The sequence below is a fragment of the Chiloscyllium plagiosum genome, chromosome 7 (assembly GCF_004010195.1).
Source record: "Chiloscyllium plagiosum isolate BGI_BamShark_2017 chromosome 7, ASM401019v2, whole genome shotgun sequence".
Classification (NCBI taxonomy): domain Eukaryota; kingdom Metazoa; phylum Chordata; class Chondrichthyes; order Orectolobiformes; family Hemiscylliidae; genus Chiloscyllium; species Chiloscyllium plagiosum.
The window spans coordinates 59717069-59744819 of NC_057716.1; the positions used below are offsets into that span (position 1 = coordinate 59717069).

The 27751-nt window shown below is 40.0% G+C and overlaps 1 protein-coding gene across 1 annotated transcript in view; it reads right to left on the reverse strand.

Moving 5' to 3' along the window:
• Positions 1-22137, reverse strand: part of pla2r1 (phospholipase A2 receptor 1) — a 155619-nt gene extending 133482 nt beyond the window's left edge. The window contains exons 1-2 of the mRNA XM_043693844.1: positions 21817-22137; positions 12419-12802 (exon numbers count right to left, since the gene is read on the reverse strand). Coding sequence (XP_043549779.1) covers positions 12419-12802; positions 21817-21931 — 499 coding nt within the window. The 5' untranslated portion in view covers positions 21932-22137. The remainder of the gene's footprint in view (positions 1-12418; positions 12803-21816) is intronic.
• Positions 22138-27751: the final 5614 nt, after the last annotated feature.

Here is a 27751-nt window from a genome sequence, read left to right on the forward strand (position 1 = left end):
GCTCTGAAAGCTAGTGTGCTTCCAATTAAACCTGTTGGACGATAACCTGGTGTTGTGTGATTTTTAAACTTTGTACACCCCAGTCCAACACCGGCATCTTCGAATCAGAACAAATCCATGCAGCCTTCTGAGAAGCCACATTTGATGCAAAAATAATGCTGGTTTACTGTGAATGCATCATTGAATTTTACTTCCTCTAATTTTTTTCTTTGCAAAGCAAACAGCATGTATTTCCTATTGCAGGTTTCCCTAACCTTATGGAACTAATGCAGAGACTTTCCAAAGACAGCTATTATTTTTACCCAACAATGACCTAATTTCAATTATGTTCACAATCACGTGTTATGATCCCAGCTAATGGAAAAACTCAACATGTCAGATCTCAGAGTCAAACCTAGAAAGATAGATGATGGGTTATATTTGCTGGTTGGTTAACGTGGTAGGCAGTCATTGAACATGTTCACAAAATGTGAAGGTGCCGGTGTTGTACTGGAGTGAACAAGGTCAGAGGTCACATGACACCAACAGGTTTATCTGAAATCACAAGCTTTTGGAGTGCTGCTTCAGAATTTATATAGCAGAGAGGTCAATGGGCAGAGAGACCAAAAGATCATACAAATGGTATGAACGGAGTGTTGATAGGCTGAATAATAAGTCTCTGCAGATGAACAAAAGTGTCAATAGCTGAATAGAAAGTAAAGGGGATGACCTCTGAACCATTTAATTGAGGCAGAGAGATAATTACAAAAGATAAATAAGATGGTTCTGGAAACAAATCAAACGGCTGGAATTCCTGATGAAGGGCTTATGCCCGAAAAGTCAATTCTCCTGCTCCTTGGATGCTGCCTGACCTGCTGTGCTTTTCCAGCACCACACTCTCAACTCTGATCTCCAGCATCTGCAGTCCTCACTTTCTCCTGGCTGGAATAACATGATAGGCATAAAAGAGTTGTGTGTCACAGGTCTATCCAAAGTAACAAGCGTTTCAAAACTGTACAAACTCATTAAAGGTAGAGAGATTATAGCAAGTTGTCAAGGTGACAACGTTAAAACTTTACAGATACTGAACAGTACAGTGGGTTTATATGTCGTGCAACATGAAATCAAGATCACGGTTGAGGCAGCCCTCATGGGTATGGAACTTGGCTATCAGTTTCTGCTCAGCAATTCTACGTTGTTGTGTATCTTGAAGGCAGCCTTAGAGGATGCATACCTGAAGATTGGAGGCAGAATGTCCTTGAATGCTGAAATGATCCCCCACTGGGAGGGAACATCCACACCTGGTGATGATTGCATGGTGTTCATTCATTCATTGTCATAGCGTCTGCATAGCCTCGGGGAATCCTTGCCTGCAACATCTGAAGTAGACAACATTGGCCGAGTCACATGTGTATCTGCCATGTGGTAGGTGGTGTTCCCACGTGTGATGGTAGTATCCATGTCGATGATCTGACATGTCTTGCAGAGGCTTCTGTCGCAGGGTTGTGTGGTGTTGTGGTTGATGTTGTCCTAAGGCTGGATAGTTTGTTGCAAACAATGGTCTGTTGAAAGTTTGGTGGTTGTTTGAAGGAGAGAATTGGAGGCATAGGGATGATCTTGGCAAGATGTTCGGGCAGCACGGTGGCACAGTGGTTAGCACTGCTGCCTCACAGCGCCATGAGACCCGGGTTCAATTCCCGACTCAGGCAACTGACTGTGTGGAGTTTGCACATTCTCCCCGTGTCTGCGTGGGTTTCCTCCGGGTGCTCCGGTTTCCTCCCACAGTCCAAAGATGTGCAGGTCAGGTGAATTGGCCATGCTAAATTGCCAGTAGTGTTAGATAAGGGGTAAATGTCGGGGTATGGGTGGATTTCGCTTCGGCGGGTCAGTGTGGACTTGTTGGGCCGAAGGGCCTGTTTCCACACTGTAAGTAATCTAATCTAATGTTTGTCATCGATGACATGCTGAAGGCTGTCAAGAACAAGACATAGTTCTGGAAGTACTGGACAACGAAGGGTACTCTATTGGATGTGCCCTGTATCTGTCTTCGGAGGAGATCATTGCAGTTTTTCACTGTGGCAGGTTGGAATTGGCGATCAATGAGTTGAGCATAAGAACGGGATACGATGCTCAACTCATTGATCGCCAGTCATTCAAATTCAGTGAAGTAGCATTCATTTATTAACTTGAAAATTTTGCACTGAACAGATTCTTTCCAGTACTGATGACCTCGAAACTACTTTCCAGTCCTGACAGGCTGGAAATCTTTTCAGTTTCCACAATCTACACATTTCTACCAAATAAAAAGTCACAATTTGGAGGTTTATTATAAAGCTAACTGTAACTGCCCTTTTTTTAAATTGAAAGAGATTTTTTAACATTTTTTACAAAATTACAATTTAATACAAACAAATGTAAACACTAATATACAATTATACATATAAATAAATAAATAAATAAATAAATAAATAATAGCCAAACCACAAAAGAAAGAAAAGAGAAAAATAAACTCAGCTAACTACTAATCTATCCTACAAACAACCAAAGCATAAAATAAGATTTCTTACATTACAAGTAAGAAATAATGCAATAATTAAATATGTACGCATTATTTGATGTTGATCCATTCTAATAAAACCCATATTTATATGGGATTCCTCCCTCAGGGGGGCCCCCGGACCAGCCAGAACCACTACCACAGCCAGACAAAAGCCCTTAACAATATGGCCGAAATACCTGTGTCTATATAGTTTAAAAAGGGCTGCCATATTTTATAGAATAATTTCATTTTTTGGTGCACCATATTTGTGAGGAAGTCAAGGGGGATATAATCCAAATTAACCTGTGCCAATTCAAAAGTTCTGGAAGGCCCTCAAGCTACCCAATTAACTAAGATATTTTTCCTTGCACAAAAAGAGAGAATGGAGAATAATTTCCTCCCATCCACATCCAGGGAGGGCAGATTTGAGAAGCCCAAGAGAAAAGACACTGGATCCAATCCAATCTCCGTTCCTAAGATTTCTGTCAGAGCATTCGCTACTCTGTCCCAGTATTTGCGGATCTTGTGGCATGTCCATAAACAGTGCGTGAGAGTGCCCACTTTTATTTTACACTTAGGACACATTGGGGATGTTCCTACCCTAAATTTTGCCAGTCGTTCCTGTGCTATATGAGCCCTGTGGAGTATCTTTAATTGAATAGCTTGAGTTCTATTACAAACAGAGATCTTTCTGGCATTTTCCCCAGATGTCCTCCCACATTTCTGAAGGGATTTCTAACCCCAATTCCTGGTTCCATATTTTAAACAGTCGTTCCATGTCTTTCGATACCTCTATATGTAATGAGTGATAGAGTACTGACCGAGGGTGGACCCATTGGCCATAGGACTCTTCTTTCCCTATCCCATTTGTAGGGACTATCTAATAATGTGGTCTTCTTCTGTATATAATCTCGTATTTGGAAATACCGAAAAAGGTCTCCATTAGGCAGTCCAAACCTCTGGTGCAGCTGCTCAAAAGATATCATAACTTCCCCATCGTATAGGTCCCCGAAGCAAGAGACACCTCAGGACCTCTAGGTTCTAAATGTAGCATCTGTCTGCCCTGGCTGAAAACCCTATGCTCCCACTATACGAGTATAAGGAGAGGTTTTTTGTAAGTTACCCTCACCTTGCCGCATTATCTTCCAGGCTTTAATTGTATTTAATACAATAGGTTTTTACAATAGTCCATAATAGCTCTCACCTTAGCTAAAAATAAAAGATTGATGAGGGGACACTTTGCTTGGGAGGTCTCAATGTCCAACCAGATTGATTGTGAGTCACAAGAGATCCAATCAGCTACATAGCCTAATAGAGAGCTCAACTGATACCTCTTAAAGTCTGGAAAATCCAGTTCTCCCCTTGCTAATGGAAGCGGCAACTTCTCTAATTTGATAAGGGGTCGTCTATGATTCCAAATAAAGGAACCAAGTCAGCCATGTAGTTTACGTAACATCAGTCTCGGAAACATCAAAGGGAGCATTCTCATAGGATATAAAGAGACGAGGCCAAATATTCATTTTAATTAGAGCTACTCTGCCTAACCAGGATACTGGGCGATCTCCCCAGCGTTGAAGGTCCTGCCTTATTTTCTCTAGTAGGTGTATAAAATTGGCTTTATACACCTGACCAAATACAGGGGTGATAAAAATACCTAAGTATAGAAAACCTCCAGTGACCACCGAAAAGGAAAACAAGATCCATCCAATAAATTGGATATACTGGCGAGACCACCCAATGGCATGGCCTCCGATTTCTTAAAATTGATTTTGTAGCCTGAGAACATACTAAACAGATTAACTACTTAAATTAAGCGGGGTACGGATATCAGAGGATTACTTAAGAACAGAAGGACATCATCTACATAGAGAGTGATTTTATGTTTACCCGAACCAACCCTCGGAGCCACTATATTAGAGTCGGTTTGTATAGCTTCCGCTAGAGGTTCAATAATTAGCGTGAATAATAACGGTGAGAGAGGACATCCCTGACAACAGCCCCTACCCACACTGAAGCTAACTGAACCTAAACCATTGGTAATCACAGCTGCGTTAAAAAATACCTCTCCAAAACCAAACGTTTCCAGTGTGTAAAAAAGATATGACCATTCAACCCAGTCAAATGCCTTCTCTGCATCCAAGGAGACAACTATCCCCGGTATTCTTTTCTGGTGACAGGCTTATATCCTATTTAAGACCCTTCTAATGTTGTTAGATGATCTACGACCCTTGATAAACCCCATCTGGTCCTCTTATGATATATGGCAAGACCCTCTCCAATCTTAATGCCAACGTTTTAGAAAGGATTTTAAAATCTACATTTAGCAAGGATATTGGTCTCTATGATGAACAATCTTCTGGGGCCTTTCCTTTTTTAAGAATGAGAAAAATATTTGCTTCTCTCAGCGAAGGCAGGAGACAGCCTTGACTGGGTGAGTAAATTATACGTGTCTATGAGTGGTCCAGCCAGTTCTCCTATGAATTCTTTATAAAATTCAACCTGGAATCCGTCTGGTCCAGGTGCTTTGCCATTCTGAAGCTGTCTAATTGCGTCGAGTACTTCCTGGGTTACCAGGGGAGCATTCAGGATCGACACCTGCTCAGAGGTTAAATCCGGAAAGGCCAAGCTTTTAAAGAAGGACTCCATCTTCTTAGTTCTATCCTCACAGTCCTGTGATTTATACAGTTCAAAATAGAACTTTCTAAAGGCTGTATTGATCCTTTTATGATCAATAGTCAGAGTACCAGCACTTTCCGTAATGGACGTAATAGCTTGAGGAGCCTTTTTTTTCCTAGCAAGATACGCTAGGTATCTGCCAGGCTTGTCACCATATTCATATAGTCTTTGCTTTACAAATAATATTTCCCTCTTTGCTGTTTGGGTAAGTGCGGTATTCAAGGCTGCCCTAAGGGCTGTGATCCTCTGTAGCTTAGTAATACAGGGCCTATCAACATACACTGTCTCAGCTGCCTTCAAGCGAGCCTCAAGCAGGCGCTGTTGTTCTCCCTTTTGTCTTTTCTGGGTCGCGGAATAGGAGATGACCAAACCTCGCACATAAACCTTAAATGGTCTCCCACATCGTTGACGGGTTACTGGCTGTACCTGAATTAATTTCCAAAAAGGTTTTGAGTTCTTGAGAGAAATATTTTATAAATTTGCCATCCTTCATTAAAAAGGAGTCCATACGCCAATGTCGGGGGCCTGTCCCATCATCCCTCGTCTTAACATCCATATATACTGCGGCATGATCAGAAATTGCTATGTTACCTATTTTGCAGGACAATACGGAATTCAAAAAGGTCGAGGGAGCAAAAAGCATATCAATTCTAGTATGACACTTGTGTGGGTTAGAGTAAAAAGTAAAGTCTCTGCCCTGGGGGTGAAGACACCTCCACACATCTACTAGCCCTAGCTCCTTACTCAGATCCGCCAAATGTCTGGATCTAAGAGATATACCCACAGTACTCTTGGGTATCCTATCTGTCTCAGAGTCCATAATACAATTAAAGTCTCCTCCCTTAATTGTATGGCAGGCCCTAAAAGCCATCAATTTGGAGAACGCTTCTGTTACAAATTTGAAGGGGTGTGCCAGGGGGCAATAAAGATTCAAAATCCCATACTCCTCTCCATTTATTAAGGCTTTGATCAGTTTATACCATCCAGATTCATCTTTTATCTGGCTTAAGATTTTAAAAGGAAGATTCTTCCGAATGAGGATGACTACTCCCCTACTTTTTGAACTAAAAGATGAAAAAAAGGCCTGGTCATATCCACCCTGTTGTAATTTTAAGTGCTGTTTGTCAAGTAGATGTAGGAGTAGACAAATTCAAGTGTTCTATAAAACCAAAGTAAAAAGTGAGTCACCCACCCCCTCCCACACCAACACCGAGGGTGCGTTTAGCAAGCATAATACAAAATATGAATATATAAAAAGTTACAATCCTGGCAATTATTAGAAAGCTAAGTCAGATGACTGAAGAAGAGAACCCCTCTCTAAATAAAAAAGATAGGACAAAACAAACCCCCTTCCCACATAAATCAAATAAGCCGCACAGCCTGTAAAAAGAAAAATCACATAGTGAATAACAAATAAGCCCCCTTCCTGCCCCTGGAAAAGGTAATAAACAAACAAGGGATGGAGAAGGAAAAAAAAAAAGGGGTAAACCGGGGGAACGACGGACGATTTGAATCTTATAGTCTATTTAAGAGAGTCCAAAAATTCATTAGCCTTCTCTGGTGATCCAAAGTTGTATACGGATCCTTCATGGCTGAAGCGCAGCATTGCTGGGTAACGCAAGAATATTGGATATTTAAGTCTCTTAGGCACTTCTTCACCTCATCGAATGCCCTCCGCTCGCGGACCATGGCTGGAGAAAAATCCTGGACTAAGATCATTCTGGAACCCTTGCGTATCATGGCCAGGGGATCCTTCCCAGGACTCTGGAGGCTTCCAGGAGACTTCCAGGAGAATCTGCTTCTCTTTATAGCATTGGACCCAGAACAGAACCGGGCAGGGGCGCTGGTCCAGCCCGGGCCTGCGTATAGCAACTTGGTGGGCTCACTCCACCCATACCTGGTCTGATCCGGGCTCTAATTTTAATATTTCAGGGAGCCATTGCTCTAAAAATAAAACTGCAAGCTGGCCTTCCTCTTCCCGTTCGGGAATGCCTAGCAACCGAACATTTTTTCGACGACCCCAATTACAGAGATCGATGTGCTCCTCCAAGGTCCGGACTCGCTGCTAGAGAGCCCGGACCCGGATCACGGCAGATTCGGCAGCAGCTTCCGATGTTGCAGCCTTTTGCTCCGCCCCTCCAACGTGTTGTTCGAGTTTTTCAATTTCTCGGTCGTGCTTCTGCAGCACGACGGAGAACGACTCCCACCTGCTCCTGGATACTTCGATAAAAGCGTCGATCCTCTCCTGCAGCTTGTTGATCTCGGAGATCAGGCTCGCCTCTGCGAGTAAGTTCCCCGAGGCAGCTGCAGACGTCTCCGCTGCAGCTGGAGGGGGTGGGGGAGGGGTCCCTGCCTGTTGCGAACTTTGGGAATTTTTGCCCTTACCCATTTTAAGAACAGCACCAAACTGTTCAAGTTTGATGCAAAATGACCAAGTATGCTGGGCAAAAGCTATTTTAAATGAATTAAAAGGTGTGGTGAAGGTGGGTGCCCCACTTTGCCAGAGTCTTAGGCAGAGCACTACAGAATAAGACTTGCTGGGTCACCGCCATCTTGAATCTCCCGTAGCTGCCCATTGATAGGAATTTTTTATTCAGAGGATGGATTCTGGTCTCTGACCATCTGTATCTGTGTGGCTCATAAACTCAGCACTGTAAACAATTAACTTCCCACATTGTTGATTGAGGCATTTAACTTAAATCTCATAAGTTTTTTTGGAATTATACCTGTAGTTCATGGTTACTGACCTTTTTCTTTCTTTTAAAGCTTACCGTCACAGAACTAAAACAAAGCTATGTTACCTGAACTTCAAAATCCAAATTATAATAAATCAAACTTTATTATAGAAGCTACTCAAAACATAACATTCCACACTATTACATTCACAGGATCTGTGGACAGAAATCAGTTAACATTTTGGGCCCAGTCACCCTTCTTCAGTTTTGTTTCCAAAAAAAAAATTCATTTCCATCTCAATTAATTAAGACTTTCAGACTTGCTGTTGTTGCTCCGCAGAGTTCACAGTCTTTCCGTAACCTCTCTCTTGCTATATGAATTCCTCTATTCATATTGACGGACATCCTTTTGACCTTATCTTCTCATGGCCTCCATACTCTCAACATGTCAATTACAAATAAGGCAATTTTTTGGAACGCTTCTTTTCATCGCTTGCCACTTACATCCCCTCTCCCAGATCCAATTCCTTCCATAGCAGCTCTAAGGACAAAAAACAAGCCTCTTCCCCCAATAATATTCCAACTCTATTTTCAAAGTCCCATCTGCTAGCACTTGGCCTGAAACTCACCATGGCATTCCTGCAGCTACTGATCTGATAAATGACACCCTCAATGCCCTATTCTCATTAAAAGCACTCCCCTTTCTCACTTGGGACACCCCTCCAGTAGAGTCAGCACCATCAATAAAGTTTCAGAATGAGTCAGCTGGCTTTTCTTCACTGCAGCGAGGTGAAAGTGAGCACTACACATGCTGGAGATTAGAGTCAAGATAAGAGTGGTGCTGGAAAAGCACAGAAGATCAGAAGATCCGAGGAGCAGGAAAATAGACATTTCGGACAAAAGCCCGATGATGAAGCTTCCTGAAGGGCTTTTGCCCGAAACATCGATTTTCCTGCTCCTCGGATGCTGCCTGATCTGCTGCGCTTTTCCAGCACTATTCTAATCTTTTCTTCAATGCCAACCATCCTATTCTCTGCTCTGGTCACTGCCACCATCCTATTCCCTGGACATCAGGCACTATTCTTCTTCTCTGGCTGCTTTCAGAAGCTGAACCACATCATTCACAACCTTATTTAACAAGAGGAGTTTCCACCCACATATTCATCCAATCTACCTTCAAGACTGTCTTCTTCAACATTTGAAAGATCTCCTGACTAGGCCTCTGTTCAAAGGACAAGAACAATACAGCACAGGAACAGGCCCTTCGGTGCTTCAAGTCTGCACAACACATTTTGCCCTTCCATATTAAAGCTGCCTTCACCTACAGGGTCTATATCCTTTTATTCCCTTCCTATTCATGTATTTGTCCAGGTGTTTCTTGAATACTGCTATGGTGTCTGCTTCCACCCCTACCTCTGGCAATGTGTTGCAGGCCCTTACCACTTTGTGTGAAAACCTTGCCTTGCACATCTCTTTTAAACTTCCCCTCTCGCACTTTGAACCGGTGTCCCCTAGTAATTGACCTCTTGACCCTGGGAAAAAGCCTCATATTTTCCACTCTATCCATGCCATTCACAATCTTATAAACGTCTACTTGGTCTTCCCTCAACTTCCTGCATTCCAGTGAAAACAAACCGAGTCTATCCAACCTTTCTTCATAGTGAAAATCCCCAAACCAGGAAACATCCTGTTAAAACTATGCTGTCTATCACTAATAAGTCCATTTGTTTTTAAATGCGTATAAAGCTTGTCCCGGAATTTCCCTATCACCATCATCATCGACTGAAACGTTCATGCCTTTGCTGCCTCTGGATTTTACTATTCCATTGCTGTCCAAGCCTTCTTTTCTACATAGCTTAATCTGGGACATTAATGTTATAGCTCACATCAAGTCACTTTCATTCATCACCAGTGTTCAGTAATCCAGTCAGGTGCTTCTTATCATCAATGCTTCTTATCATCAAAAATTAGCACTCTTGTCTTCAAGACCTACCTTGGTCTTGACCCCTTGCTGTCTTTGTAACCTCCACCAGTTCCTTAACCTTCCTATGATGTAGGCTCTTCCAATTCTGGCTTTGAGTATCTATGATTGTATTCAATCCACACTGATTTTATCTGCCTTGGCCCCTTGTCCTTGACTTATTTTCCTAAACTTGTTCACATCTCTACCTTTCTTTCTTTAAAAAGTGTTCGCGAATACCCAACTCTTTGACCAAGCCTTCAACTGTCTGTCCTCATATCTTATCTTGCCTAGTGTCAAGCATTGTTTGACCATAATCCTTTGAAGTACCATGGGATGCTTTCCTGAATTAAAGGCGTTACTTAAATAAAAAAGTTACTACTTCATTTAACTGCAGTCCCCATTATGCCCATAGCTGGAACTGTGATGTGTCATAATAACATCTCAAATGTGTTAGCTTGGAGCAGCAAAACAGACTTCTCTAAATTGAGCATTCAACTCACTATGTCTTTTTAGATTATAAACACAGGATGTAAACAAAAATAAAAAATGCTGGAAATTATAGCAGGTCAGGCAGCATCCATAGGGAAGAGCAGCTAGCTAACATTTTCAGTCTAGATGACTCCTGTTACTTGCATGTGATACCTTACCTCCTCAAATAATTTATTTGTGGCTTAACTGCACTACACCAGAAATGCTCTTTTCACATTCCCTCTCTCCTACCTCAAATCACCACCCTGTGTATTCTTTCTAAGCTAAGAACTGCAGATAAATGACAATTTGCATTTTTATACCACCTTTAATATTGTAAAACATCCTGAAGACATTTCCCAGGAGCATTAGCAATCTAAACATGAAACCAAATCACGAAAGGAGATATAATGTACTCCTTCAACCAAATTTAAGGAATGCCAAGAAAGAGAAAAGAGAGGTATTGGGTTGAGGAAATTCCACAGCTTTAGTTGGATGTACCTTTCTTTTCCTAATATCTGCAAAAGATGATCTCCACCTTACTTCTTTATCCAGTTCGCTCTCATCCACTGCCTCACCTTCCACATTCCTACCTCTCCTGCTGTGGCCCATTCATTCACATTTCAGTCTGGATATCTCATGAGGGATTCCTTCATATACAAGACTCATAGAAATCAGGAAATGAATTTTAAATTTGCAAATAGCCCCAGGGAAAAGGAACTTCAGTCATGCAAATAGAATGGAGATACAGACTGTTTTCTTTGAGGAGGAGTCAAGAGCAGATTTGATAAATGTATTGAAATTTGTGAGGGGACTGGATAGAGGAGTTCAAGAAAAACTGTTTCCATTAAAGGAAGAATCATGAACAAGAGGTTACAGATTCAAAGTGATAAGTAAAAGAAGCAATTGTGACATAAAAACAACTTTCATACAACGCGTGACTTGCAGCTGGAATGCACAGTCTAAGCCTGCCTGCACTCCCTGGTTAAGCAACCCATCCAAGAGTAAATTTGATGTTATTTGAAAAAGGGAGGAATATGCAAGACTGAGGATTGACACTAGTAAATTGCTCAGAGAGGGCTGGTTCAAAAACAATGGGTTAAATGGCCTCCTTCTGTGCTACAGAGTCATATAGCACAAAAACAGACCCTTCAGCCCAACTTGTCCATGCCAATCAGGTTTCCCAAACTACTGCCATCTACCTGCCCATATTTCTGTAAACCTTTCCTATTCGTGTACCTATCCAAATATTTTTAAATGTTATAACTGTACCTGCATCTACCACTTCCTCAGGCAGTTCATTCTATATATGCACATCCTGTGTGTAAAAAAGTTACCCCTCAGATTCCCTTTAATTTTTTCTCCTCTCGCCTTAAAAATTATGCCCTTTACTTTAGGGAAAGGATGTGCCCCTCATGATTTTAACAACCTCCTATGCTCCAGGGAAAAATGTTGAAGCTTATCCAGTATCTCCTCAAGTTAACCCTCCAGTCCCACGAACATTGTGGTAAAACTTTTTTGCACTCTTTCCAATTTAATAATATCCTTCTTATAGCAGGGCAACCAGAATTTGCACAATACTCCAGAAGTGGCCTCAATGTTCTATCCAGTTGCAACATGACAGCCTAACTCCTAGATTCAATGCAAGCATGCCAAATGCCTTCTTCACCACCCTGTTTAACTGCAAGGCAACTTTCAAGGAGTTTTCTACCAGAACCCCTAGGTGTCTTTCTGTTCAAAAAGACATCCCAGGGTTCTATCATTTACTGCGCAAGTCCTGCCCTTGTTCATCTTACCAAAATGCAACACCTCATATTTATCTGAATTAAATTCCATCTACCATTTACAAGCTCATTGGTTTGATTGATCAAGATCCTGCTGTACTCTTAGATAATCTTCTTCACTGTCCACTACATCACCAATTTTGTGTGTTATATGCAAGTTTCAGTGAAAGGAATGATAATAATTTGCCTTGTTAAGAAACAATGTTTTCTAATTGTTTAGGGAGAAACTAGATTCAAAAAGCAATTTTCAGTGGTTGTAAAACAAACCGTGAAAACTGAAACTTAATAGTTCTCTTTATAGTAGCACTTACTGAAATATTTCAGCACTTCCTACCTTCATATGGATGTTCACATGGACCTTCATCCTGCGTCATATATCTCTTCCATCGGTCATACACTGTCCTTTCTGCTACAATATGTTGTCCTTGTCCAACCGCCAATTTATATTGAGAGGCACTAGTTAATACTTTACCACTGCAATGCCACCACAATATTGCCATTGTTGACTCACAATTAAATAGCTTTAATGGCTGTTGTTTGGTACTAACATTCAGACCAAGGCACATACTGCTGCTTAGATGGAAAAGACGATGCCTTGAGACCCATTTCCAAAGCATGTTACTTGATGGCTGACTGCAGTCGTCAAGGATAAGCTCTTGGCTCTTCATGGTTATGCACCTATTGAGATGTTCACTCTGCAGAATAAATATGTTGTTCCCTGCAGAAAAGAGAAATGTAATTTAGCAACCACAAAATAATTTGGTAAAAAACAAGTTTATGGACTATGAAAACAAGTTAATAGACTGTCAAAACAATTAGTATTTCTTTCCAAAGTGAGAAAAACAATTACATTGCACACATTTCCAAGTAAATTATGTAAAACACATACTTGATGTCACAATTTCTTCATTTAAAATGATACTACAGAGCTTTGAATGGATGAATACAAGGAAGTGAGGAGAAAATTAATTAAAACCTTAAATGTTTCCAAACATTACTAACTAGGAGTTCAAATTAGTCATCAAAATGAATTACAACATGGGCTACACTTTAGAAAAATAGAATATGATTCCAATCAGTCACCGGACCACTGCACCCGCTTCCACCTGAATGCATTTGAATAAATCAGCATGTAGCTAGACCAAAGTAAAACAAGAGACATTTGCAACCAATTTTCCAACTGAAATGGAGATTGTTGTGTGTTCTAAATTAACCATATTGTGCCAACTAGCAGGTTACACTTTGTAACAGCTGATTTTATTTTGAAATAGAAGAGTTACAAATGTATTTTTGGATTGTATTCACAAGATTATTTCTGAACAAATATAAGTTTGCCTTTACAGAAGAACTTAGTTCGGTCTTATTTGCATTACTTAGCTTTACAACGCATGTATTTGTTAATGCAAGTAATGAGCAATATTGAGATTTGGGGAAATATTCATCAGATTGATTCCTTTGTTTAAAACACCTTTGCTACCCAGATGGATTTAAAGAACTGTTCCATGTGCTACATACAGCAAATTGCTCGGACCTGGAATGTACGGCCTGAGAACCAGTGGTGGAAATAGAACCAATTGTAACATTTAAAAGAGAATGAGATAAACACTGAAGAGAGACAGAATACACAGGACCAAGGGGCTAGTGAGGCAACTAACATTATTGTGAAAGCTCTGTCAAAGATCTGGTACAAGCACAAATGGGCTGAATGGGGTTCATCATGCTGTGTCATTCTATTCTACAATTTCAAACCAAGAGCGAAAGAGGAGGGGAAAAGGCAGAATGCAAGTGAAGAACTCAGGATCAAAAGGTGTAATTTCAATTTAAACTGAAAATAGTTCAAAAAACACTTTCATTGCTAAAGAACATGGAGCATTCATATGCAAATACAAAGAAATTACACTTTAATGCTTTAATACAAGTTGCAGTGGAAGTACTGCCTTTTATTGCTGTTTAATCAAAAAACATACGAGAAATTGATCACGAGTAATGAAACAATGATGTTTATACAAGTTATACTTTAGGTCTGTAGCTTTAAATATAGGGGAATTGAAGTGGGCCATGTGATCTGCAGTGCATTTTGCCTAAAAGAAATCTTGGGTGGTTTGATTATTAGCGATCAAAGGTCATTTTACTGAGAAGGTGCAAGGTGCTTATACTTCAAGAAAGTGGCACCAGGTTTGGAATTTGTGGCGAGTATATACTCAGTCTCCCAAAGTCCCATAAAGAAGTGTTGAAGGTACTGGTTATTGACAGTATATTGTTGCGGTGTAAATGATCCATTTATTTTTAAGGTGAAAAGGTAATTGGGATCACAGATAATTAGCTATTCTATCTTGATATGAGGTTTCCATATTACAGAATGCAGGCTTCCCTACATGTCAATAAAGATCATGGACAGCTAACAGGAGGTGTGTGTAATCAGGAAGGAAGGCCGCTCGACTAATGTAGCCTGGTCAGGAGGCACTCAATCTCTCCTCAAAGAGAAACATTCTGGAGACAGCTACAGATTCTAGAAGAGTTACTCTGGCTGTGGCTTGAAAAATTATTATAACAGGCTTTACTACTGATGGTGAATTTAAGAAGCTCACCAAAATGAAGAAATAACCAAGAGCTGGTCATACTCAGTGAAGCAGGGTTACAGGAACCTACTGTAAACTGGAAGCAACTGTGAACTGTTTGCTATAAAGACAATAATTCAGGGAGTGAGAGATTGTGGCAAGTATAAAAAGGGAGTGTTCTTCCCTGTAGTTTAAAGTTAAAATTGCCTACAAAAAGAGCATTTAAGTGGAGTGCTTGTCATTTTTTTCACTACAAAAGGTTTTAAAACATTAACTGTGCTGTTTTACTTTCAGTTAGTAACTGGAAGTTCAAAGTTCTTTAAAAGTGGTCGGTCTCCATGGGGACTAAACTTGTGGCAGCTTACTGTCATTGACACAAAAATCAGATCAGCTTTTCATCAACTCCAGTAACTAGAATCTAATTCAATAAGATTGCAACAGGAGTTTACCAACATTTGAAAAAAAAGGATTTCAAAAAGTTTGTGAACAAATCAATGCCAACTCCAAGCCAACTGGATCAAATTCTAAACTCTAAAATTTGAAATGCCCTTTCCAAAATTGTTTGAAGAGATATTTTTGCCATGAGGATATTATTTCAATATGCAAGAATGCAAAAATTCCAGTAAATGCAATAGGTGGGAGAAGTGAAAATATGACTTGTAATGTGCCAAAACACCACAGGATTCCTTCAATTTCCATATTTATAGGACAAATATTCATCATGCCAAAATTCTAACAGCAATAACTTAAACTTACTCATTAAGTTGGGGAAGGGAGTGAAATTTATTTCTGTAAAATATTGTTGCCTAACACACCTCCCATCATAAGTCCAAATTGGACAATCAAAGCATTGTTTGGATTGTTTTTGTTGGAGAATTTTAATACATCTAGAAAATAAGAGTATTTTTGCTTCTTTCCTGAAATTCTTGGCCTGAAGAGAGCATATTTTCTGGTTTGGGTTGAACAGGTGACTTGTTCAGAATCAGACACAGGAAGCACTTTGGCCAGAGTTTCTTCCAGGGGCTCAACATGGAAGTTTAGACTTGGTTGATATGGGGCTCATTTTGCAGATTAAGTATCCTCCCAGTCTAATTGGAATACTTCTAAACTCAAAAACAGATTTAAATCTGAATAGCAATTCAAACATAATCAGAATAGAACCAATGCACTCAGTCTACAATAATGTTTAGCAATAGCATTAGACAGTTGGCAACGTAGCCAAAACAGTTTGGCAATTTACTGCTGGACTGAGCTGTCTGGTGGACTCCAGTCAGTCACAGGAGAATAATGTAATTGACAGGGTCATTATGTTGATAGAGGTTCAGACAGCTTTGCAGCCTTTAGGTGTCAGGCTGGAGTGAGTTGTGAGTTAAGCAGCTTTCATGCACTGAGATCTCACACTTGCCATCATTCCACTTAGAGGGTGCTGGACCTGGCAGTAGTTCAGGATTTGATTAGGAAAACAGCTCTTGTGGGTGATCCACGTGACTGATATTTCCACCTCCCTGGGCAGAACCACCCAGACATACTGCCAACTGCTTACTGCAGGCGGCAAGAAGAAATCCAAAATTTAATCGTTTGCCCATAGAATGACAGGTTTATATTTGTTGAACTCTGACTTACCACCATTAATTTGATTTTTGCTCAACTTTTCCTTCAAATTTCCAAACACATTTTTATGTTTAAGTGTGTAAACATGTTTCTTACAATACTTAAGACGTTATGCATAACCTTTGCAAGTTATGCAGAGCAGTGCTGAACTCCTCAGAGAGAGTTGCAACAGCTAGGTCTCCAGACCTTTCTAAGCACCTTATCTCACTATGCATTCTCTCAAAGACTCGTCTGCTGCTCATGGGGACTCTCTCCCACATAAGTGATGGGGTACAAATGGGCAATATTAGCACAATAGATGCCTATCTTATTCATCAAGTATACAGCATTCTACTGGTGCTTTTTCCCTGTATAAACATCCCTTTTACTGAGTAGTGTACAATACAAGCATTGTGAGAAAGTGAGGGCTGCAGATGCTGGAGATCAGAGCTGAAAATGTGTTTCTGGAAAAGCGCAGCAGGTCAGGCAGCATCCAAGGAACAGGAGAATCGACGTTTCGGGCATAAGCCCTTCTTCAGGATTGTGTTAAGCACAAGTTAAGCACAAGTTCTAGGTTGCAAGTTAAATGCAGAACACTCAGCCAAGTATCACAATCTGAGAAAGCCATAGCTTTTGCACTTTATATTGATTTTATGGTTAATGTCTTGATATGATTATGCTTTGGGACTTTAATTCCAGGCAAAAAAAAAGAGAAAAGTGAAGGTGGTCACATACCCTTCTTGGAATTCTGTCCATCAAGAAACTAGGATGACTTGACTGCTCACAGGAACAGGGCAGCCTCAACTTTTTTTTATTGGGAAGATGGTTCAAGATGTTTCCATTATAAACAAAGATGCAACCATTTTGATGCTGCCCCTGGTAGGTAGTACTTGTAATATGTTGTTCAATAATTGGGTCATTGGGGAGAAAAGGCATGCTGGTTGTAGATAAACTTTCAGTCTCCAAGTTCTTGACAGAGAAGGGGAAGTGGGGTAAACAACAGGCTTACTGCAGGAGTTTGATTTAACACTTGTCTGAAGACTGAGAAAAGTTTCACTGCAGACATTCCAAATGTAATTTACACTGTTTCATCAGCTGTTATGCATCTATCTGATGCATGGAAGCTCACTAGAAAGATCTGTAATAGTCCACTATTAAGGCTCTCCATCATTTTGACTGAGGCTTCAAAACGTAGTTGGAGCAAATCAGTTAACCAGACATCTTTTGTGAAACATGGCACACAGTCAGCCCTTCAGGCACCTCTGGAACATCAGCTGAAATCTGGATGTTTTCCAACACCCACATCAAAAATGGGGTGTCATCTCCTGTGGTACTTCACTCCTTGGGCTTCTTGTCTGTCTCCTGTTTTCTTCTTGCTACTCCATTACAAAGTAAAAGCAGTAACTGAGTAACCTTGCAATTTTGTTTCCGAATGGTCTACAGACTTGCTTTCCACAGTAGGAAAAGATAGAAGCTTCAACTTATTTTTTGATCAGCTAATCTGCACTTACTTCAAAATGGTTATGGACACCTCCAGATGTTCAAGCACACAGTATTCAGAGACATTACTCAAACAACTGAAGTTGGAATGTACTCACATTCAAGAACTGGAGGAGTGACCAGGCTTTGGGTGGAGACTAATTAACATGAAAGGTTTGGTGGACAGATATGAAGGATTAATTATACTTGGCTACATTGCAATTATACAGATATCTAATTTAAGCTCAGGAGTTCATACCATTTTATAATGTCATAATTTGGACCCAGAGAGAAATGAGTAATCTGACCATACGTGAAGCTTTTTTTCCCTAACTGGTGAAATCAGGTTTGGAGCTATTCCACTGCACACCATCTGGCTCTGTCCATTTAAATTCAGTAAAACAGTAAGATTTTCACATAGCCATTATGCTCTATCATAATATTTATCTGCAAGGTAGCAGTATTTGTCACAAATTGTATTTTCTTTGATTTGAGATAGAATTTCATCCCCTATCTGTGGTTAAATATTAAACTTCTGATTTATGGGAGTCACATATATAGTTTATAGTCATTTGGTATTACAAACACTTCGCATTGCTGAGAAAGAGAAAGGGACATATAGTCAGAGATGTACAGCATGGAAACAGACCCTTCACTCCAACTCATCCGTGCTGACCAGATTTCCCAACTGTGGTGTAAAATTATGTCCCAATACATGCATTGCTGAGAAAGAGAAAGGGACATATAGTCAGAGATGTACAGCATGGAAACAGACCCTTCACTCCAACTCATCCGTGCTGACCAGATTTCCCAACCTAATCTAGTCCCACTTGCCAGCACCCGGCTCATATCCCTCCAAACCTGTCTTATTCATATGCCCATCCAGATGTCTTTTAAATGTTGCGATTGTACCAGCCGCTACCACTTCCTCTGGCAGCTTATTCCATATACGTACCACCCTCTGCGTGAAAAGGTTGCACCTTAGGGACATGCTTTTAAAGTCTTTCATCTTGCACTTATTGAACTTAATTCCAAGGGAACAACAATTTATATGGCATGAGAAATCAGGGGTTGATTTGGCAATTAGAGTCCACTTGCCAACATGGAGAATACAACTTGGTCCTGCTGTAAGATGAATGCTTACCATTGTTCATCATGTTGTGCAAGGCTTCTGTTACCATGCTCTATCCTGATAGGGATCTATGAAGTATGTTTGGCCTAGAGTAGTAGGTTATCAAGTGGATTTCCTACAATGAGAAGACTCTCCCGCAATAAACAAAATGTAGTTTATCGAATGATACCAATAACGTTCACATTACACTGATGTGATGGACATTATTGTGGAAGTTATGAGGAGACCCAGATGGTAGATCTTACTTATTGATATCCTAGCTACTCTCCCACCATGTCCATACATCATCATAGTGAATGGGTGCTTAAGGCACTCTTCAACATGAAGCTTTTCATAACAGTTAAATAACAGTTCCTTTGTAAACTCTAGTCTTATGCATGTCCCGATAATGCAAGACAAAAAAGCTTTGAGTGTACTAATTTTCATTTTAACCAATCATGGGATTTATGTACACAAATATTCATTGCCTGCCCTAGTTGCCCTTGAGAAGTTTGTGGTGGTGAGCTGCCTTTTTGAATTGCTGCAGTCCAAGTGCTGCCAGTTGACCCATAATGCTATTGTGGGAGCAGGGGTGGGGTTGGATTCCAGAATTTTGAGTCAATGACATTGAAAGAATGACGTATATTTCCAACTCAGTGAATGGCTCGGAGGTGAACTTGCAGGTGTTGGCATTCTCATTTATTTGTTGCCCTTGTTCTTCTAGATGGTACTGGTCATGGGTTTGGAAGATGCATTCTAAGGAGCTTTGGTGAATTTCTACAGTAAATCTTCCAAATGGTGCACACTGCTACGGAGTGTCAATGGAGGAGGGAGTGTGTTTGGGGATATGCCAGTCAAGCCAGACTTTGTCCTGGATTTGTCAAGCTTCTTGCGTGTTATTGGTCTTCCTGATACCCACATCTCAAGGATCAAGAAAACACAATAAATGGTCTGCAATAGCTGTTGCCACATTACTAATTGCAGTTGATACAGTCTAACTCAAACCATGTTTCAGCATCAATCAATGCAAACTAGAGGAATTCAAAACCATTTTCTGGGGGATCAGCACTTTAAAGCATTATCAGGATTTCTTACCTTTTTTTGATCTTCATATTAGCTGTACTTCTTCACATTAAATCTTTGAATTTATTAACCAAATTTAGTCCTGTGGATGACTGATTTTCCAGCAGCGATTAAGTTTTGAACAAAAAAACTAATTTAAATCTTGTCTCAGATTACTGAGTACATTTCTGTTGCCCAATAAAAGAGATTTTTAAAAAACCTTTGGCTTTTGGGTGGTAGTGCAACACTTAAGGAAACAGAAATGGAAAATTAGAGTCGGACTATGCTTCAGCACTTCAAGTGTTTCGCCATTCAATGGCTGCTCATTAAACTCAGAACCCTGTGTTGCTGCTTTCTCCCCATAACATTTGATCACCTTAGCCCTAAGAACTAGATCTGATATAAAAAATGGCAGCACCTGAGGGAAGAAAGGTGTGTTAACATTTCAAGTCTGACAATTCTTTCTTCCCTCAGTGGTTGCCATGCCTGCTGAATTTATCCGCTAATTTCTGGTTTTGTTTCAAATATCCAGCATCCACAGTTTAGTTTTAAATTAGATGTACGTCCTCCTTTGAAAACATTCAATATTTTGGCCTCAACTCCATTTGGAGACAGAGAATTCCACAGGACTATCAATGTGTTGAAGAAATTTCTCATCTCGGTCCTAAATGGCCTACTTGGCATCTTTAAGTTGTGACCTCCAATTCTGTACTAACTGGTCATTGGGAGCATTCGTGCTGCTTTCACCCTGTCTGATCCTGCTAGAATTTTAAATGTTTCTATCTTTCTAAATTCCAAAAGAATATAGTGCCAAAGGATCCAGTCTCTCTTCTTATGGCAGTGCTGCCATCCCAGAAAGTCAGTCTGGTAAACCTTTACTGTATTTCCTTTTCTCCACAAAATCCTTTCTCAGATGAAGGAGGCCACACTGTTCACAACACTCCAGCTGTGGTCTCACCAAGACTCGATACAGTTGCAGCAAGACATCCCTGCTCATGACAATCTTTCACATTACTGAAATTAGTTAATAAATTCAAATGTCTGATGCAAGGAGGTACATTGAAGACCAGTGAGTCAGAAGTAGGACACAAGGAAAAATATATTTTAAAACTAACTTTAAAAGAATCTGCACCTGAAACATCGTGTACTCAGCAAATATAACGGATACCCAAATTCATGATAATTTTACCCAATATAAAACGATAGTGTATTATATCTGATTCTCCTCCCCCCCAATCTTTGCTGCTAGTATTTTTTTAAAAATTTGATTTAGTGCCACACTACAGAAGAAAGGGAAACTTCACAAACTATTATAAGAATGGTAGGTGCACTTATAAATTGAAGACAAACCCCTGCTGAATTAGCCCCGAAAACATGAAGGAACAATCGCGACAACTCCATAATTAATAACAGGCGCACGCATTTGAATGAATAGTGATCAAACATATCCCGACGCAAACAGTCATCTCCAATTTTTTTTTTGTTTTGTGGAATTGACAGAAACATGTCGAAATTAAAAGAATAAAAACTGTTAATTACAAACGAATCTGCGGGCACGGGGAATCAGACTATCCATTACTATGTCTGACTGGAGAACATGTTCACAACACATTGTGAATCAAATCCGAAGTCAGCTTTAACAGCTAACCTAGCACCGTACACATACTTAAAAGGTTTACTGTTTGTTTATCAATAAATGGGGAGGGCTTCATCATTTTGTGTCTTTAATTACTTCAAGAGAACTTCTCTCAATTTGTAATTATTTGCAATTGAAATTCACTCTTGAAATTGCACACGTACACTGAAAACCCTGATGTTTCTGCAAGCCACGCCATCCTTCAGTGCATTAGCAGCTGCCGTTCTTGCGCGTTCCCCATCCGCCTGAACAAGGGAAGGGTTTTTTTTTGTTTAAAACCGACTGGCTCTACTCACCCAACAATCTCAATAACTCGTTTTGATTTAGCGCCGAGGTGGTTCTGTCTGTTTCCTCAGAGGAAGCTCCAATGTAGCAGGACCACAACAACATCCACTGCCATAAGCGAGACATCTGGCTGAAACGGAGAACCTCACCGTCCACGGAGATACTCTGAAAGTCCTACACAACAACGGCGTCTCCGACAACAGAACAACTCAAGTCAAACTCCCAGGGTTGTCTCCTCTGGGTTCAGCGCGTCACCGCTCTTAATGTTACAACCAAGTTTCCGCCTCGATTTTTAATTAGCACGCCCTCTCTCACTTACTCTAATCAATGGTTGTCTGTCATGTCAGGTATGTTGTCCTTTGATTTCTTTCATGTGGTCCATTCGTTAGCCAACATATTTATATTAAATACAAACCTTCTTGCAATACGACAGTAGATTTATAAAGCAAAGGCTCTAGTATTTAACATTTAGTAACCCAGATTTATTTAGTGCCTTCACCCTAGCAAGCAGCAGCACTGGATTTAAACCACAAATTGACAGGAGTCAAAAGAAAAGATATTAGGACAGGTTTCTAAAACCTTTGCAAAAAGTACATTTTAAAAGGGTTTTAAAGTAACAGAAAACTGGAGTTTAAGTAAGGATTTCCAGAACAGTTTGCTCTTCCAAAGAGTCATATGTGATTCTGTATCGGTAATTGTTTCTTTGTCCACAATGCTGCCAGATCTGCTGAGTTTCCCCAGCGTTTTCTGCTTCTGTTAGGATTACCAGGGTTTAGGATGTTGCTGGTGTAAAGAAATTCAACCAGTAGTGTGAAAGGGACTCGAGATGTACAAATTCCCAAGTTAGAGGAATCTAGATTTCTTGGAGAGTTGTTGTGCAACAGGAGGTTATGGAGATAGGGAGTATGAGGCCATGAAGTGATTTGAACATGAACTTAGCTGGCATTGGTGAATCAGGGGACAAAGTAGGTCAGTATTACAGAGGTGATGAATGATGGGAGTTAGAAAAGTAGAGCTTAGGGCAGGTTTATGGACAATAGAAGATAAACACTGGCTAAGAAAATATTGGTGTGGTTAAATCTAGAGAGGATTTCGGGAATAGATAAAGCAGTCGTAGAAATAGCAAATATTGTGGTGGTGGAGGTTGACAGTCTTTGCAATGGAAAGGGTATGGAGCAGGAAACAATGTTCAGGGTTAAATAGGATTGTGGACAGTACACAAACATAAACACTGACTTGTGTCTTGTAGAAGTTGGTGGACAGGCTTTGTGGATTTGGAAGTTACTTGCTACAGAACTGCTAGCTTCAGTATAATTTGGCACAGTGGTTAGCACTGCTGCCTCACAGTGGCAGAAACCCGGGTTCAATTCCCACCACAGACGACTGACTGTGCGGGATTTGTACATTCTCCCCGTGTCTGTGTGGGTTTCCTCCGGGTGCTCCGGTTTCCTCCCACAGTCCAAAAATGTGCAGGTTAGGTGAATTGGCCATGTTAAATTGTCCGTAATGTTAGGTGAAGGGGTAAATGTAGAGGAACGGATCTGGGTGGGTTGAGCTTTGGCGGGTCGGTTTGGACTTGTTGGGCAGGAGGGCCTGTTTCCACACTGTATGTAATCTAATCCTTTAACAGCACTATTGACGGTAGTCATCAGCACCTTGACCAAATGGTCAATGTTAACACTGGGACCTCCAATGTGAGTATTGGCAAGGTATTAACTTGGAGACATTACACTCAATCCAAATGCTGCACACACCCAACATTTCGGTCAGGAAAATAAATATTACCATCTTCTATTTCACTAGCTGAGGGTGCTGAGGTAAATTGATGCAAATCACTGCTACAGCTGAGGTTTGTTTGCTTAATACTAATGGTGATCCATATTGAAGCTTTATGCTGGCTATGGCTCAACTATTCAGTGAATTGAGTGAACAAGATAACAAGTGTATTTTTGTTTATTTAATTATGTAATGTATAGTTAATTTTTTTGTCGTATTTAAAATATTAATTAACTCTCCTTGTGTAACAAATACAAACTGTATATTTATAATTCATTTCTGAAATGTCTGTGATTTTTGTTGAAAAGCTTGCAAAGGTTTAGATAAAATCTATAATCATATCATTGATCCTTTCAGACTCGAGTACTTTTTAAAAAAACTTTCAACGAACAATTGCTTAACTTATAAATGGAAATTAAATTCATTGCTTGGAACTGAACTAATGTGTCTGCAGAAAGGTATTGACTTTGGCTTTTTCTCTGTAGAAATTTTCCAAAGCTACAAAAAGCCAATGATACTCGGGATATTTTTATGCAAGTTGATGAAGGAAAATATTAGACATTTCAAAGTTGTGCCACCTGGACTTAAAAAGCAACTTGGAGAATTGGTTTTCTGCCAGAATTGAGACTATGTTGTCAGCTTTCTTTAAGCCAAGTCAAACCTCACAACAGGGCCACAGTAATAAATCCATATTATACCAAGTCTATTAACATGCAGCAAGCCCATTATTTTATCCTAGTAGAGGAAGGAAAGATTTTCATCTGAATAAAATATGTCCATTTTATGCAAATTGATTCCATTTTAAAGAGAATCTAACATTTTTAAGTGTCTTGACTCTTCCAATCGAGAGAGTCCTTCTGAAAAATCTGAAGTTCAAACATTCTGTTGTTTATACTGTCATCCATGAACTAAGACTTTTTCTTGTGGTTGCCTTGACATCATGACCTGTTACCATCTTGTTTAGGCCTATAATATCAAAACTACGATGTTTTTAAGTCCATCCCCAAACATATAATTTTAAGAAGACAATAAAAATAATATAATTAAAGACTTGGACTGAACAGATTGGGCAGTTAATGTGCTGTTCCTGCACTGTTGCACAGTTCTGGTTGTTGCGAGTGTTATCTTTTAGCTTAGCAATCAAATAGAGGAAGAAAAATGGAGGCTGGCCTGATTTCAGTTTAGCTCTGTCATGGATTTCCCATAGAACATTGAAATGCAAACCTTCAGTATCAACGTGCAATGTAATATTTTTGAAAAATACTATCTGATAACATGAGTTGAAGTTGCTCAACAAGATATGAGGCATGACAATAAAATTCCCAAGTTGAGGTCAAATTAATCAATGCTTCCTTGCAGGACACATCACAATTTTATTTTTCATCTTAATACAGATTTTATTGATAAGGAAATGAACCGATACATATTATTAGGCTATGATCTCACTTATATTTAAAAATAGAGAGTAGGTTGATCTATCCCTAAATTTCCATCCGTTCCAAGTTTTGAGTGGATCTATGTTCAAGGTTGACGAACTCTTGCCAAAAAAAGGTGGCAAGTCTTCATTATATTTGCAAATTGGAGTAAAATACTGGGCTATCTCTGTCTGCAACTATTTTGCCTGTTCTTCAACTGATAAGCCGTGGTTCATACGAGCTGTTCCCAAGAATTTTATTTAAAATGACTCATGTTTGCTATCAGGTAAAATGTTGCAAAGATCAAGGAGTTTTTTTTCATATTAGATCGTAATTTTTTGTGGCTTAGATAATCTTCCTGAGTACATAGTGTGATATATACTCTTACCATGATACAAACAATGCAATTGTTCTTTGTGGTTCTTGAATTGAGTCCACCTGAGGACAGACACAGGACAATGGATTTCTATTAAGAATAAAGATATGCGTTACCCTGAAGTGATTTCAGCATGTCAGTTGCAATGCCATGAGTCAATATCAGGCACTTCAGATGCTTGTAATCAACTGCCTTGAGGTGCTTGGGCCTGAGCAGCTCGAGCTGCACGCTCAACAACTTAGCAAGTGTGCCCTGGCAGATGCAGAGTTGGCATTGTGGGATAAGTCTGTGGAAAAATATCGTTTCCCAAAAAGCGGGAGAGTTTGGATCATAGAATACTTATGCGGCTGAGTCAGATAGACTTTTGACTGACAAGTGGGTTAAATGGAATAAGCAGGAAAGTAAAGGCCACAATCAAATCAGCCACAAATGTATCAAATGATGATTCAGGTTAGAGTGGCCAAGTGGCCCATACCTACTTCATATCTGTCTATTTGTATGCTTCAGGTAGCAGGGTATACGTTAGTTCAGGAGCTATCATAGTCTTGGAGAATCTATGGAGCAGGTTTCCCAAACTAATGCTAGAGCTGAAGGACTTCAGTAACGTAGAGTTTGGAGAAAGAGAATAATCCAGCAAAGTTTAAAGGGAGGCCTTAAAGAACTGTAGCTGAATTTTCCCAGGAACCAAATAAGTGTCAATATTGCTGAGTTTCTTAAAGGGTTTCACTTTCTGAACCTGAGGGAATTTTTTTCATGTTATTCTCCGTAACTCATCTCACTATCTATGCAGCATACCTCTATGGCACCCCATACACCTTATCTTCACTCCTGCTAGAGCTGAAAGTATTTGCTGCTGTAAGCACCTCCCAGGATGACCAAGTGCTGTGACAACATTTTAAAGCCCAGCCATGCACAAGGTCAAGTGCAACCAGCCAGGAGCTAGATAACTGGAACGGTACAGTTGCTCTCATTCTTCAGCAAATTTAGGATGTAAGCTTGTCCTTCAGTGAGCTGTTTCTGAAGCTGTCCTTTCCGTCTCTACCTGCTAATTTATTTAGTGAATCAGCCCAGTACAGATTTCTCTGACTCTCTTTCTCTGCTACAAGAAGCACAATTTTTGTGATGGTGCCTGGAAAAGTAACAGTATTGGTGTGAAATAATTCTACCTCCCCAAGTGGGGTCCAGAGTGTACTAGCGAGATGGATAGAGAACTGTCTGAGCAACAGGAGACAGAGTAATAGTGGAAGTGAGTTTCTCAAAATGGAGAACTATGACCAGTGGTGTTCCACAGGGATCCATTTTGGGACCATTGTTGTTTTGTGGTATACATAAATGATCTGGAGAAAGGTATCAGTGATCAGATTAGCAAGTTTGCAGATGACACAAAGATTGGTGGAGTAGCAGGTAATGAAGGGGACTGTCAGAATGCAGGAAAATATAGATAGATTGGAGAATTGGGTAGAAAAATGGCAGATGGAGTTCAATCTGGGCAAATGCGTGGAAATTCTTTATGCAGAGGGTGGTGGGTGCCTGGAACATTGCCAGTAGAGGTGGGCATGATGGTATCATTTTAAGATGTATGTAGATTGATACATGAATGGGCAGGGAGCAGAAGGATACAAATCCTTAGAAAATAGGTGACAGGTCTTGATCGAGGTTGTGGATTGCTGCAGGATCGGAGGACTGAAGGGCTCGTACCTGTGCTGCATTTTTCTTTGTTCTTTGATTTATGTGCCAAATAACTAAAGTAGTGTAGAGGCAGAAGAGTTAGTCAAGAACAGTAAGGATAAACAGTACAACCTCACAATTTCCAGCACTGAGTGTCCTCTCTTTCACCCAGTGATGATGATGACTATTCCTCCATTGGTATCACAGTTTGGAGTTTCAGGTACCTCTTATTTTCTCTTACTCACACCACTTTTTATTATAAGAAGACTACTAGTGACTTAATGTCAAATGCTTTTAAAGATATGCAGGGCAATTAAGCATGTTTCTGTGATGAGAGGAAAAATCAGCAATTATTACTGCTCTGTACCTATATTGTTTGTAAAGAGCTAGAAACAAATTAGTATGTGAATATGTATCCTGGGGTGATACATTCACTGTCATGCTGCAGTCATGTGCAGAGTAATGAGTGTCTGTGTTCCAGCTATATGGAGAGATGCAGAAATACACTTGCTAACGATACAAAATTTTGAGTCAAAAATGCCATTATTTCTAATTTATGGGAACTGGAAGATGTAGCAGTGACAAGGAGAAGAAAGCAGTTGTTGTTGAGATAGGGTTTAATGAATATGTGGATGTGCATTTGAGGTCAGCTGTAATGTCACTGTAACCTCAATAGCTGTATGTTAGTGTTCCACTAAAAGGTTGGACCCT